Raw genomic sequence first — 16,414 nt, 5'->3', positions numbered from 1 at the left:
GCTCAAAGTTCAATGCAAAGGGGGATACTGTCTTTTACAGAATTGCTGATTGGCCACCCCTTTAAAGTAAATATATCAGGTGAAAGAGGTTCAGATGACAAAAAGTTTGAGAATCTCTGCAAAAAGAAATATCAAGAATTTGTGCATTTTAATGAGTTTGAAAGACAAAAGCCTTTCAATAATACATGGTTAAATAACCTACTGAGTGATAATTCAAATAAAAATGAATGTGTTCATCAGTAGTTGATGCAATGTTGAAACATTTCTTAAACCTGAAATTATTTTTTTGTAAACCCATTGGTCAAATGCTGTGTTGCACTTGACTAATGACTGATCTCTGTGTGAATGCCCACAAAACTGGAATTTCTAAGTGTATTTTAGAGGTAAACTATCTTAGAAAGGAAAATTTAAAAGATAAAGAGGACTTAGAGAGAATAAATAAATGATGAATAATTTAACTGCTATCGTGTGAATAATATGTAATCATGTAATCAATAAAAAAGTAGCTGTTATCTGATTACGAGTATTACTCTAGTTCTTATTTTTGGAATCTGATTACGTAATCCAGATTAATGTAATCAGTTACTACCCAGCTCTGCATGAGGATAAGTAAAGGCCCGTTCACACCAATGACAATAACTATAACAATAAAAATATAGTTTTAAAAATCATTTAAAATTTAAACGAATAGCAGAGTCCACGCAACAAATAGAACAAAAACAACACAAAGAAATGACATGGAATCCCTTTCAAAACTATTTTTTCCAGTTGATAAATTCTGAGTCAATCAGAGCTTGAGCATTTAAAGCAGCAGACAACATAAATGCAGCCCATACTTAAAATAAACAGTTCATTATCGTGCTTTGGTGTGGATGCTGATATAGTGATCACTACAGTTATCATCTTGGCCTTAAATGATGGCAGAATGTTCAATTTTGAGAGAACTGTTCCTTTAACCAGACCACTAGGTTTTTGATTACTATGTGCTCTTCATTTCAAAGCTAATGTAGACCACTAACCGCTGACGTACGGCCCCAGGGGCATCTGGCTGTAGTTCACCATCGCAGTGCCTCCAGGTCCACGGAACCCTCCGGCGAAACCGCTATTATACATCTGAGAACAGCTGAAAGAGCCCTGAGGGAAAGGCTGAGGGGAGATGAAACAGAACATTCTTATATGAAGGTTCATCCACATGAGGCCCATCTATTATTCATCTTATATGGATTACACATATGGCAAAAGACAAGTCACGCTGACCTGCTGAGGTGGCGGCTCGTTGCCCCGGCTGGTGAGTCTGCTGAGGATGCCCCGCTCCGACATCTGGAGCCGGGCGGACACAGGTGGGACCCGCGAAAGCATGGAGGGCAACCGCGTCACATCAGCCTTCATATCGCTTAACAGCTCCTCCAGCTGATTCAACACTGAACATCAAAGAAAAAAGTTTTTGTTTTGAAAGAAATTAATGAATATTCACTTTGCTAAAATTATAGTATTCATTATTGCTAAAAGTATTCATTATTCAGCTAGTGTAACATGGGGTTTGGGTCTTGTTTCTTGTTTAGGTTTTCTGGGGCCTGTACCATGAAGCTGGATTAGCTGGCTAGCCAGGAAAATTTCAGTTTAGTTTGCACCAATCCTGGGTTTTAGGTAAAATGAATGTGGCTTGGCTTTTAGCTGCGTTCATTGCCATAGTAACATACACTCCACAGCTAACCTGCTCCGGGGCAGGTTATGTTCTGAGTTAGAGATCTCAAACTGATGAAATAAGATCATTTCTTTTATTTGTCCCCTTTCATGATCAAGTATTTTTTTCATTGTCAATGCATTTAAATTAATCATATTCTTCAGTCTCTTAACCTTTAGCAAAACCTTTAACCAAGGCTCGTGATTGGCTGTTTGCCAGTGATGTCACACATTCACGTGCACATGCTCCACAAACTCAGGATCAAAGGATCAAAGATGAGTTGACAAAGAAAGTTGATGATCAGCATAATAGTCATGTCGTGATTGGTTGCTTTAGTCATGTGCCTTGTTTCCCATTGGTTGGCTTGTGTCATGTGACCCTTATTGTTTGGTATTTATAGCCCTCGTGTAGCCTTTAGGCTTGTTCGACTTCATTCGGTGCCGCAAAGATCGGTTGCCACCTGACAAAAGCAATGCATTCTGGTTGGAACATTTGTCCGACTTTGATCGGCGCTGCAGCCACCTTACGATCACATGTGCCATCAAAGTACCGCGAGAGTAAAACGAGACCAGCTGCTGAGGTCAGGCGCTGCAGTTGCTCAAAATCGGCTTCGAGAGCCTTGATGACGACACTTTATTCTCATTGGTTAGATTCTGTGATAACAAGCACAAAGTGTGTTTATTCTAACAATTCAATTCCAATAATGCATTTTTATAACAGTAAAAGCTTTTTTAGTGTAGTAGCACTGTTATCTTGAGTCATTTTGATCAAAAAACACTGATAAAAGCATAATATATATATAAAATATATACAAAAAATATATACCCCCACTTTATCGGTATTTAGTAGCCTATATGTTTATGCTGAACTTTATTCTTGAACAGATGATGCTGTATTAAGCAGTATATAAAAAGTGTTTATGCTGCTCATAAAAACGTTTCTGTGTATTTGACATATATTGCATTTAATTAATTTTATCTGTGATAAGAGTATGCAAACACTGTGAGAGTGTCACTACCGGCAGCAGAAAGTTTCCGACTTGACATCTACGCTTTTAATTCCTCCCCGACTGCAAGTGGGTACACTCACCAGCCGGTGGCAGGCTAGTGTAGTTCATCTCGAGCAAGCCTTTTGTCTCTTGTCGTGTATTTAATGTATTAACCTCTGTTTGGTGAGTTGTTTCATGTCTGTACTTAAGTCAAGTCAAGTCTTTGTGTTTTGTTTGGATTTTGGATTTCGCACTGTATAATAAAGCTGCACTTGGATTCATCTACAACTTGCTGTTCAGTGGACTATCATTACAGCTAGGATATATTAAATTGATTAAGGCACAGTAAAAACATTTATAATGTTTTAGTTTTTCAATTAATCAAAGAATCCTAAAAAAAAAAAAAAAAAACATTCACAAAACTATTAAGCAGCAAAACTTTTTTTTTTTTTTAGCATGGATGCATTAAGTTGATCAAATAGGTAGTAAAGACATTTATAATATTACAAAAGATCTCTATTTCAAATAAAGGATGTTCTTAGAAATTTTCTTTTTTTAAACTATCCTGGAAAAAATGCATTACATTAAGCAGCACAACATAATAATATTGATAATATTAATAATAATAAATGTTTCTTCAGCAGCAAATCAGCATATTAAAATGATGAAGGCTCATGTAACATTGAAGACTGAATAAAGGCTGCTAATAATTCAGCTTTGCCATAATAGGAATTAATTACATTTTAAAATATATTATGACAGAAACAGTTTTTTTAACCATATTACTATTTCACTATATTGTTGTTATAACTGTACTTTTGATCAAATAAATCCAGTTTTGGTGAGCATAAGAGAATTAACAAATTGTTTGAACGGTAATGTACATTTAATTTATGTTCAGTTGATGAAGCTATTGTTAATAACAGCAAGCAATATGGGGCAGTTCCAAGCATCAGGGTGTTTATTATATTTTTAGAAAATGACCTTTGTGCAGCACAGCATTGGCTGGCCTGTTACCAGCCAGTGACTCTTTGGAGAGGTGTTGATGGGACTCAGCCAGGCACTCCACCTCTGTGAAACGTGTGTTGAGGGCCATGGCGGGGTGACTGGGATCCTGAGTCATATTCAGGTATGCTGCGCGCCGAAGCTGCTCCTCAATTACCAAAGCCTGTTCCAGGAGCTAAAATGTCAATGAAGAATGTGTGAATATAAAAGATTATTTTGAATTAATTAAAATAAAACAATAACTTGTACCTTAAAACGTCTGGCAAGAAATTTATTCTTCATTTCTAAGTAGTTCCCTTTGTGCATTTCAGTCTTGAAAGGCTCATTGAGGATGGCGTAGCGTGGGTCGTTCTGAATGTCCTGCCAGCGGGCATAGCCATGTCTAAGAGCAACCTGGTTAAGGATTTGCTTCATATACTGAAAATGCTCAACTCACAATTACAATGAAGCACACAACCTGAAGTGGCAAAGATCTTGTAGTCGAAAAAAGCACTTTAAAGAATAAGTTGAGCAAACTATTTTTGAATATACTGTATATATATATATATATATATACAGTGGTGGCTAAAATGATTAGAACACTAGTATTTTCACCAGCTAAAAATGGTTTAAAGTCAGTTATTTCTATCTTTTGCTGTAGTGTGTCAGCAGGAAATATCAATATTCATTTTGCCATTAATTGCAATAATCCAGTGAGATTTTTGTTTGACAACAGCCAGTGCTCCACACAGAGATCTGATCTGATCATCATCCAGTCTGTCTGGAATCACATGAAGAAGCAGAACAAACTGAGACAGACTAAATCCAGAAGAACTGTGGCAACGTCTCCAAGATGCTTCAAGAAACCTACCTACGGAGCTACAGTACTGTTAAAAGTTTCAAGCACTTGTGTAAAAATGCTGTAAATGAGGATGCTGTCAAAAATAATGTCATAAATAGATTTTCTTTATCAATTAACTTCTATAAACTAAATTAAATCAACATTTGGTGTGACCATCCTTTGCATTTAAAGCAGCTTCTGCCCTAGGTGCACTTGTGCATTGTTTTTCAGGTAGCTTTGCAGGGAGGTCTCTTGAAGCAGTTCTTCTGGGTTTAGTCTGTCTCAGTTTGTTCTGCTTCTTCATGTGATTCCAGACAGACTGGATGATGATGAGATCAGATCTCTGTGTGGAGCACTGGCTGTTGTCAAACAACAATCTCACTGGATTATTACAATTAATGGCAAAGTTAATGTTTGGAAATGTAAACTGATATTTCCTACTGGCACACTACAGCAAAAGATAGAAATAACTGACTTTAAACCATTTTTAGCTGGTGAAAATACAAGTACTAATACTATTCTAATATTTTTATTTATTTATAAAAAAAATTTTTTGGGGGGGGGGGGGGGGGGGTGGGGGGTACACACCATTATTTAAAAGTCTGGGGTCAGAAATAATTTTTTTTAATAAACTTTTATTCAGTTTATTCACATTTACTTATGCATTGAGTTTATCAAAAAAGTAAAAACATTCATAATGTTACAAAATATTTATATTTCAAATAAATGCTGTCCTTTAGAACCTTCTATTCATCAAAGAATCACTTCATGACCAATTGAAATTTTTGGTCTTGTAATTCTCCATTCTATTTATTCAAACAGGCACATCACAATCATTTATGTTCACAACTTCATAAAAGTCCTAAAGAAAAAAAAAGAAATCAAAAGTAAAGAAAAGAACAAAAACAACAGAATTTTTTTTTTTTTGATATTATTAAAGGAATAAGACAGCTCAAATGCGCAATGGAAGGAACAGTTAGGATACGTTACGATGCCAGCTAGCAGCCAGTAGTCATGGCGACGGTGCCAGATGTCATACATTTTGCCAGATGACACAGCTGCGCGTTCCTCATTCTGCCACAGCGTGTGTAATTCTGAACACACATAAACACCCATGCACATCCATGCATTCTTTATCTCTCTTATCATTCAGCAGAATTTTTAATGGGCTGTCCATGATACAATACGTGACCAATGTGTTGACACCCGTTGAAGCGAGACAGCAAATCAGGACAACGTCAATAAGACTACAACTCACCTGTGAATCCTCCATCTGCGATGTTAAACATGAAACGAGTCTTAATGCTGTTCTTGTCATCTCTGTGGCTCTCATCCACATCGTCCCTCATGTCTTTCTCTCCATTCAGTTGGTTCTCAGGGGGGTCTTCAGATTTGAAATCATCAGGAATGGCTGCAGAAACAACATAGTTTGACAAAGCAGAGGGGTTGGTACTGTACTTTCCATGAATAGGGTACAAATTGATGTTTAGTTCATTTTTTAAGCCTTAAATCTTTTTATTATTAAACTGACATATAAATCTTATTCCAATTATTATTATTTTTTTTTAGCATTGTCAACATGTGTCAAGCTTTCATATATGGGAACAATACATTTATCAATAAAACAGCTTTATTTTATATTTGATCATTTATCAAATTTATATTTATTTTCTAAATGTTGTCTATTTCATTTTGATGTCTGTTTAATTTTTAATGCTAGAAAAACACACACAAAAGAAAAAAATCATCTAAACTTAAATACTGTTTGGTGACAGAGATTCTCTGCATAAAAATTGCACAGAAACTGAATAAAACAAAACATTTAACAAACAACATTTTCTGAAGGTTGAGCACGTCCTTTTACTGATATTTACATTTGTTGAAAAAAAAAAAAAAAAAAAAGAAGGTTTAGGCCCAGTTTTGTACCCATTTAGTTGAAAGTGTGTTTTTTAAAGCTGCAGTTCGTAACTTGTGGCACTCTAGCGGTTAATAAACAGAACTGTGTGCGGAAGAACATTGTAGCCGGAGCTACTTCTCTCTATTTATGTCTATGATGAATCACGCAGGTGCCAGGCTACTCCGCAGCGGTGCCTACCTGAACCAGTCTAAAACAGACCGAATATAAACACTTTTTATAGGTGTACCGCAGTGATCCAGGACAAGCCAAAAACACGCTTTGGAAAATGGATTCATGGTGTACTCGCATATTATACAAATTTTGAACACAAAAAAGTTACGGACTGCAGCTTTAAGGTGCCAATCTGAGGATAAAATGGATCTGGAATCTCGACCGCTCCTTTTATTCTGTTTCTGGAAGTATAATAAACAAATACCACAAATACTGACCTGGTTTTTGCTCCTTATCATCTATTTTTGCTGGGCTGGGTTTATTTTCCCCTCTCTCCGGAGAAGTTTCTTTCCCTTTACCACAGTCTTGAACAAACAAAATATTTTGTTTATTTTGTTTATTGAGAAAAATGTTTTATAGAATCATTATACGCATGAACTAGAACCCTCACCTAAAGGTGTCTGATTGGCTGACTGCTCACTAGGTTTATTAGGCGGCTGTGCTTGATTGGACGATGGCTCTGAATGAACAAGAGGGGTGTCATTCTTCTTGCTCTCTTCCATTCCTTTTCCTTCTGGACTTCCGCTTTTTGGTTCTTCTCCCTCATTGGTTTTCTCTGGTGCAGTGGAGGGTTCTGGCATAACTGGCTGTAAAAAGACAGATTTCAATAAGGACAAGAGAAATAAAAAACAGAAAAAAAGATATTTCTGGTTGACTTCAGTCTTACCTCAGGGTCCAGCGATTTGGTACTCTCTGGTTCTGTAATCTCCTTGTCTTCTTGAGAACCGGACACTGACTCTGTCTTTTCTGTAAAAACAAATGTTACTGTCTGGTTAACCACAAACAACCAGCATTTCATTGAGTAGTGCACATACACACACACACACACTAGGGCTGGACAAATTTCATGATTCGATCTGCTTTTGATTCCCAAGTTTGCGATTCGATTTCGATAGGATTCAATATCAATTATTTTGAATTATATATCAGGTACAGTATATGGCAAATTTTCTCAAGGGAAAAAAACTAATGCTGTAAAATATACATGAGACAGGTTTTAATACTAACTTTACAATTACATAATTATATTTCTACTCCAATTTGTTTTTTGAAATATAAACATTTAAATGATGGCTGTCATATATAACTTGACAAATTTATTGAATAAATATTGAAAAACAGTAAAAATTATAATGAGTATGTCATATGGTGCATATATTCAGTCAAATGTGGTAAATGTGACGTTACGATACATTCTATTGTTTACAAGCTGTTACATTGACTTCTTTCAGCGGTTGAAACACCGATTGAGTGACAGATTTTATTGTTTGAACACTGTAAAACAAAATGACAGAATTTGAAATCTGAGGCTTTGTCTCATATAAAAAGTGGCAAAACAAAGCTTACTGCGATTTATTGGATGGGAGGCACGCAATGTTCCGTTCATTAATTGAAAACTGGCTTGATTAGTCAATTTTGGGGATTTAAGAATCAATATTGTTTTGTAAAAATGAGAATCGATTAAAAATTAGAAATTGATATTTTTATCCAGTCCTAACACACACACACATACACATGTTGGTATTGGTGGTTTACGGGACTCTCCATAGGCGTAATAGTTGTTATACAAACTGTATTTTCTATCGCCTTACACCAACCCTTCACCTGAACCTACTCTTTACAGAAAACTTTGTGCATGTTTAGATTTTCAAAAAAACAAAAAGCAAAACACCATTTATTATTTTCTAAGCCTTTTGAATTACAGTACAGGGACATAGGCAGTGTCCTCTTAAACCACCTTCACATTGTAATACCTCTGTCACACCCATGTCATTATAAAACTTTGTGTCCTCATAAACCACCCAAACCAGTGCACACTTTCACACACCTGAAGGAACAGGTGTGCTGGGTTGAGTCGGAACCGGACTGGCAGGAACAGGCGTATTGGGGTCCGATGAGACACTTTCAGTAAGTTTTTTCAGCTCCAATCCCACAGGAATCAAATCTGGTGTACTAAACTTCCCATTCACATGCTCAAACTCCTGAACCTATATACACACATTCAAATTTCGGTAGTGTTTTGTGTCAAATTTAATCAAATTTAAGCTGCTATTTTATTATTTTATATATATATATATATATTATTTTATACAAAATAAGTTTAAATACTCAATTAAGTACATAATGCCATAGAATATTAAAGTACATAATTTTAATTAATCATAAATAAATGAATCAACGTTAAATTAGATATTTATATCCATCAAGTTAAAAACCAGTGCACATAAAATGCAGTAAGTAGTTTATCACCTTCTTGCGGACCAGAGACATTACACCGATCCGGGTGAGAACATGTTGGCGGGATAGGCCTTCCCTTGGGACTCCATCTGCAAATGTCTCTGCTCCATCTGGCCCTGGCTCACACAGGTGCCTCATGAACAAAGATACATAAGCCCTGAAAAACACACAAAGACCAATAAATGAAAATGTATAATATACAGTATCTCACAGAAGTGAGTACACCCTTCACATTTTTTTAAATATTTTATTATATCTTTTCATGTGACAACACTGAAGAAATGACACTTTGCTACAATGTAAAGTAGTGAGTGTACAGCTTGTATAACAGTGTAAATTTTCTGTCCTCTCAAAATAACTCAACACACAGCTATTAATGTCTAAACCGCTGGCCACAAAAGTGAGTACACCCCTAAGTGAAAATGTCCCAATTGGGCCCAAAGTGTCAATATTTTGTGTGTCCACCAGTATTTTACAGCACTGCCTTAACCCTCTTGGGCATGGAGATGCTCAATAGGGTTTAGGTCTGGAGACATGCTTGGCCAGTCCATCACCTTTACCCTCAGCTTCTTTAGCAAGGCAGTGGTCGCGGCATAGCCTGGTAATACCAAACTCTGCTACTTCGCTTTGCTTCGTAGACAGTCTGGAAGGGCATAATTGACAAGCGTTTACTTTCTCGTGGGGGGGCTTGTCTGAAGTTTAAAATCATTGGTGTACCCTTAAGCCAGTCACATAGCGTTTGGTTATGACGTATGTTATGCGCCGGCTCAGCCGCCTTGAACTTCCGCTGTAAACTCAGGTATGCGGCGAAAACAAAACCTTCGAGCGAAATACCAGAGTGAAGATGGCTGTAAACGACTTTTGCAGATTATGTGAAGTAAATCTGAAATTCCCCTCCATGATTTCTCGATCATCGATCATTGCACACAGACCGAGGTTTGCTGCCTCCTTAACCTGATCGTCCATGAGAGCAACCAAGGGGGACACAATCACAATTATCGCCTTGCCGGACTTTGGCCTCAGTTTCTCGCTGACAATCGGTAACAGTTGATAAATTAAACTTTTCCCAAAACCTGTCGGGAGTAGGGCCACAACATCACCTCCATTCAAAATGTGAATCAAACATTCTTCTTGTTCGGGCTTTAGTTGGCAAATGCTGGGAATATTCTCCACAACAGAGCGAATAGCATCCCGTGTCTCCATGCACTGACAGGCTGACCCCCCACCCCTTCAACCTCTGCAGCAATACTGGCAGCACTCATACGTCTATTTCCCAAACACAACCTCTGGATATGACGCTGAGCACGTGCAATCAACCTCTTTGGTTCGAAAATGAAGAGGCCTGTTCTGAGTCCTGTTAAACCGCTGTATGGTCTTGGCCACCGTGCTGCAGCTCAGTTTCAGGGTCTTGGCAATCTTCTTATAGCCTACACCATCTTTATGTAGAGCAACAATTCTTTTTTTCAGATCCTCAGAGAATTCTTTGCCATGAGGTGCCATGTTGAACTTCCAGTGACCAGTATGAGAGAGTGAGAGCGATAAAACCAAATTTAACACACCTGCTCCCCATTTACACCTGGGACCTTGTAACACTAACGAGGCACATGACACCGGGGAGAGAAAATGGCTAATTGGCCCAATTTGGACATTTTCACTTAGGGGTGTACTCACTTTTGTGGCCAGCGGTTTAGACATTAATAGCTGTGTGTTGAGTTATTTTGAGGGGACAGCAAATTTACACTGTTATACAAGCTGTACACTCACTACTTTACATTGTAGCAAAGTCTCATTTCTTCAGGGTTGTCAGATGAAAAGATATAATAAAATATTTACAAAAATGTGAGGGGTGTACTCACTTCTGTGAGATACTGTATATATATATATATATATAGGGATTTCCCCCCTCTGATTTATGCATCCCTGCCTCTGCTGATTTTTTTTTATCCCGCGATCTCGCTCCGAGGTACTTCTGAATCAAATGATTCGCGATACACGATCCGATTGGAGTGCTTAGAAACAGTGAATCATTTTGCGACTCAATGGTTTAACTGATTCTGAGTTTCAAAAAGCACCGTTGATAGCTACTATGTTCTGTGCTCGCTTTCTCTATATAATTTATTTGTTGCTTGACTAACAGTGGAAATGAAATAATTACAAATAATAGGCCTAACTTACAATGTTTTTAATAGATTGTGATCACGTTAAATACAGTTTCCGTCGTATTAAAAACATTTCATGACATCACACCCATATGGTACCTAGTCAACACGTGAGATCACGTGATGATCACAGGGACATCACACCATTCTCATACGGTGATACAGTGTGAGTAATATGGGAGCTCATTGTGAATTCAAAATGTTGAGCAGGTTGAGAGGAGGAATTTCAAATATTGGTCACTGGGTATATTCTACTTCCTGTTTCTCAACACTATCACAGTGATTTCACAGTGCTCTCACATGATGAGCTCATGAGTGCAGCCCAGCTAACAGATTTATATTATAAGAAACTTCTCCAAACATACAACTGACTTCCAGACACAGCCTTAGATGAAATCAACTGAAATAAAAGAAGACATTAAATCTCTCATTATCTCAGCAGAGAATGATTAAACAACTCCACAAACAGCATCACCAGCTCCACTCATTACTAACCAGACTGACTTTATTTCTGACATCTACAAAAGCGCTTATTGAGAATTAGATGTTTTATTGTTTTGTTTGATGTTACCATCAAAGTAATTAGTGTTTGCTTTAGTTGGGCTCTTGACCCTTGACTTAATACCAAAAAGAGATTGCAACCAGGTGATATTGGTTTGTTGTAGCTGATGATAACAAAATCATCACCTAGATTATGATTATGTTATTAATCTAAACTTTTTAATTGTAACAGCTCTTTGATTATACAGTATTGGATCAAGCAGTGTAATCATTTATGAAGGATTTTAAAAGCATGATCAGTCACAAACATTTTGAACTACGGTGTCATTTAAAAACATAGAGAGAGATTGACTAGAATCGGTGTATGAATCTCAACAATGGTGACAATCAAAAGCTTCATGCTGCAATTCATGCTGGGTATCTAGTCTCTGTGCAATGAGTACACTTTGACCTTGCATTGTGACCATAGTATGAGCTCACACTGAGGGCGCTGTGAGATTACACTTTTAGCTCACTGTTACCTCACATTGTGACCACATCATGAGTATCCTGGGAGATCATGGTGAGATCACTGTGAGATCAAATTGTTGACTGGGTAGCCTACACAGTCTGCCTAAAAAGACGGGTTTATGATGTGCGTTATTAACAGATTAAACAAACATTATTTTACTTTGGCTAAAGCCCCCTTCCCTTCAACCTATGGAGAGAGAAAAAAGTTTTCAAAAGCAACTCCCCTCTGCTTTTTTCACAAATCACACCCTATATATATATATATATATATATATATATATATATATACACACACACACAAACTATAACAGAGAAACACACATACCTGAACTCCTTCTCACTTTTTCCTCTCAGGTCACGGACCAGCCAGTGAGAGTTGAAGGCATCTTGTGGGGGCATACCCCAGCGCATAATCGCATTCAGGAAGGCTTTCCGCTGCCGGGCGTTAAATCCCAAAACCTGAAATCCCAAAGGTAAATAGCCAAAGCTTCACCTAAAGCAAGGAATTATGCACAAACTCTCTCTTTTCACAATATTGTAAGAAGATTTACCTCTATGTTTCCACTAACTCTAGCCAGCAATGGTGGCAATGGTTTGTCCCGATCGCTCTTCAACTGCCTGCGAGATTGTCTGCGTCCTCCTGGAGGTGTGTACCAAGTGCAATGAAAGTCAGTAAGATTTTTTTATGTTTTTGAAAGAAGTCTCTTATGCTCATCAAGGCTACTCTTAATTTATAAAAATGTGAAATATTATGTGAACTAAATTTAAAATAACTGTGGTCCATTTTAGTTTTAGTCATTGCTCCAGTCTTCAGTGTCACGTGATCCTTCAGAAATCATTCTAATATTGCTGATTTATTGCTCAAGAAACATTTCTTTATTTTTAATTGATATATTTTAATATTTAATGCATCCTTGCTGAATATAAGTATATATTTCTTTCAGAGAATAAAAATCATACTGACCCCAAAGTTTTAAACATTAGAGTGCATGTGTGTTTATACATATATAATGATGCCTACCTTCAGGACGTTCCTCAAAATCTTCATCCTCATCCTCAGACCCAACGGAGTACTCAGATTGATTATCTGAAAGATCATCCCGCCACTCTGAGAACAGAATTGAGATGGAATGTTTGTAAACTCATATGCAAAGTTCTATGCTGCTTTATAGCACAGTCAGCATTTGTGTTTGGGTACCTTGGTCCTCCTGAGAGGCATCATTATAGTTGACCTGTTTGCGGATGCGTTTCCCTTTGCCCAGGTTCCGGGCCAAATCCTCCTGCTGCTGCTCATAATGGTGCCTCAAGAGCTTCTCCCAGTAGTCTGGATCAACGTTCTCTTCCTGCTTAATAATCTCCCTCTGGACCTCTTCCTGCGAGAACACACACACAATGCAGATTATATATCACGGGCCTATTATTGACTTCAATTAATCTCATTAAATTTATTGTAAATTAACAATAATTCTAAACATCTGGGATTTGTATATGAGATAATATAATTATTTTTTGCAATTATCTATTCACTTTATGAAGTTGGATGGAGCTTTTCCTTTATAATGCAGGGTTTTGTTCCAACACAGACAGATACCTTACAAAAAGGACTGTGGTGGTACAATGGTACAGTGATGGTATCAGATGATTCACAGTACACTGATATTATACTAAATGATTACAATATGCATATACCATGGTATTCCAAGGTACTTCAAAGCATACTATGCATACAAAATCTTCAAAATTTGACCTTTTGGACTTAATGTCAATTAATGTCAATCTGCTATTGCTAAAATCTGAATTTGTTTGTTCTGACAGCTGTGCATCTACATGGATTGTTATAGTAAAGATGTTTGCATCAGCACAATCCCTGGAGATTTTCTCATACATGTCTCATCATGTCAGTGTGAAATGTCAGTGTGAAATGAGGATGGAAAACTGGAAATTTTCCTTTTGCCCATGTTTATAATGACACCTCCCTTCAGGCGCATAAGAGAACAAGTGACATTTTACACATTCATGTACAAAACCGCTGACACTCACTCACATAGTGAATGTCACAAAAAAGAACAAGAGAGTGAAAATGAACACATTCGAACAAAGCTCCAAATGTTGTGTACTTTGTAAGACATTACATAACGCTCAAAATTTTGGGTCAATAAGATTTTTAAATGTTTTTGAAAATATAGGTTATATTTATTTGATAAAATACACAAAAATACAGTAAAATTGTGTAATATTATTACAACTTAACATTTTTATCTATTTAAAATGTAATTTATTCCTGTGATGGCAAAGTGGAATTTTCAGCATCTTCAGTCTTCAGTGTCACTTGATCCTTCAGAAATTATTCTTATATAGAACGGAAAAGGAAAGGAGGTGACTTGTGGCCAAGTATAGTGACCCATACTCGGAATGTCACCCATCCAAGTGCTGCGCACACACGTGCACACACACACAGAGCAGTGGGCAGCTAATGCTGTGGAGCCTGGGAGCAGTTGGGGGTCCGGTGCATTGCTCAAGGGTCTCACCTCAATCGTGGTACTGAGGGTGGAGAGAGCGCTGGACATTCACTCCTCCCACCTACAATCCCTGCCAGACCTGAGACTCGAACCCACAACCTTTTGGGTTACAAGCCGACTCTCTACCATTAGACCACAACTGCCCCACAAAGTGGTATGCTGATTTGCTGAACAAGAAACATTTCTTCTTATAATCAAAGTTGAAAACAGTTGTGCTGCTTAATGTGGTAATTTTTTTCCAGCACACTTTATGGACAGAAAGTTCAATATAAATATAAATCTTCTACAACATTATAAATATATTTACTGCCAATTTTGATCAATTTAATGCATCCTTACATAGTATTAATGTCTTACAAACAAAAATTGTACAGACCCCAAAATTTTGAATGGTAGTGTACGCATCAGGTCAAATTTTGATGAAAAACAAAAACAACAACAAAAAAAAAACAGGTTAAACATTGCATCAGAAGTTTTTTGTCATTTCAGACAACAATCTGATTGCCTGCCTGAACAAAGCCATAGTGATGCTGCCCCTAAACACAATACTAACTCCATTAACAAACAACAGTCCAAGAAGCTTTTGTGAAAAAGCTGAAACTTGCCCAGCTATGCCTTCTTGAGCATAGAAGAGTGAAAGGAAAGGTAGTCTAAGGTATTAATTTTGAAAGGATTGACTAGCATTCATCTTTGATCCCTTGTTTAATAGAAAAAGGTATGAGGAATAGACAGTAAAGCATATGTATCTCACCTCTCCATCCTCCTCTCTCACAACATACTGAGCCACCTTGAATGAGCTCAGGTACTCGTTCATGTTCTGGATCTCTGTGTCTTCGGTGGCATCCTGGCTACGGTCCAGCAGTTTGGAAATGGCGTTATCATCGTAGTGGATCACACTGCCCTCCTCTCCTTCTTTATTATCTCCAGCTGAAGAGATTTAGGACATGAGCTACTGGAATCCACAAAGTGTCAAAATGTTTATCTTAAACCACTTCAGCTCACCCATCGTTCTGGCGGCTTCCACATCATCTTTAAAAAGCTCCTCAGTGCCAAACTTGAGGATGTCGTCTAGTTCCTGTTTGGACATGGAGCCCGTCTTAGAGCCCAAGCCGGGACGCACCACCAGATGGGTTAGCATCATCTTTCGCTTGGCTACCTGGGTAATACGCTCCTCTACGGATGCCCGAGTTACAAAGCGATAGATCATCACCTTTTTATTTTGCCCGATACGATGTGCCCTGCTAAATGCCTGCAAGGACAGAGAGAAAAGACAGATGAAGAGAAAGTGAAAGAAGAACACAGCAAGGAAAATAAAATCAATGATTAAATAATAGAGAGCTATAGATAAAAACAGCCACGTAGTTTGTAATATAATGTCTATCTTTAACACAATGTATCACACACACATACATATATGCTTCACTTTAAACAGCTTCACCCTATGGAAAAATAAACATACTAAAATGGATTTGAAATACATTTATTTAATGAATTCCAGAAATGTTGGGATGTATTTTTTATTTTATTTTTTTATAAAATGAAAACTAAAAGAATTTTAAATCACATGAGCCAATATTTTATTCACAATAGAACATAGATAACATATCAAATGTTTTACAATTTACAATTTTTTGCACAAAATTAGCTCATTTCAAATTTGATGTCTGCTACAGGATTCAAAATAGTTAGGATGGAGGCATGTTTACCACGGTGTAGCAACTCCTCTTCTTTTCAAAACAGTTTGAAGACATCTGGGAATCGAGGTTATGCGTTTCTGGAGTTTTGATGTTGGAATTTGGTCCCATTCTTGCCTGATCTAGGTTTCCAGCTGCTGAAGAGTTCCTGGTCTTTGACGGATTTTT

The 16,414-nt window shown here is 37.3% G+C and overlaps 1 protein-coding gene across 1 annotated transcript in view; it reads right to left on the bottom strand.

The window, feature by feature from the left end:
* Nucleotides 1-16,414, bottom strand: part of LOC306854840 (chromodomain-helicase-DNA-binding protein 5-like) — a gene marked incomplete at its 3' end in the record, with an annotated part of 51,718 nt that overhangs the window by 1,772 nt on the left and 33,532 nt on the right. Inside the window, 18 exon segments of the mRNA XM_079393088.1 lie at nt 1,020-1,146; nt 1,258-1,421; nt 3,657-3,852; nt 3,927-4,059; nt 5,483-5,591; nt 5,756-5,908; nt 6,844-6,930; nt 7,017-7,212; nt 7,293-7,372; nt 8,454-8,613; nt 8,876-9,020; nt 12,359-12,492; nt 12,585-12,673; nt 13,055-13,141; nt 13,232-13,406; nt 15,304-15,487; nt 15,489-15,511; nt 15,514-15,801. Coding sequence (XP_079249214.1) covers nt 1,020-1,146; nt 1,258-1,421; nt 3,657-3,852; nt 3,927-4,059; nt 5,483-5,591; nt 5,756-5,908; nt 6,844-6,930; nt 7,017-7,212; nt 7,293-7,372; nt 8,454-8,613; nt 8,876-9,020; nt 12,359-12,492; nt 12,585-12,673; nt 13,055-13,141; nt 13,232-13,406; nt 15,304-15,487; nt 15,489-15,511; nt 15,514-15,801 — 2,530 coding nt within the window.

This window comes from Barbus barbus, assembly GCF_936440315.1.
Source record: "Barbus barbus genome assembly, chromosome: 35".
Classification (NCBI taxonomy): Eukaryota; Metazoa; Chordata; class Actinopteri; order Cypriniformes; family Cyprinidae; genus Barbus; species Barbus barbus.
The sequence above is the reverse complement of the archived record's forward strand: the minus strand, read 5'-3'. Positions and strand labels throughout refer to the sequence as shown.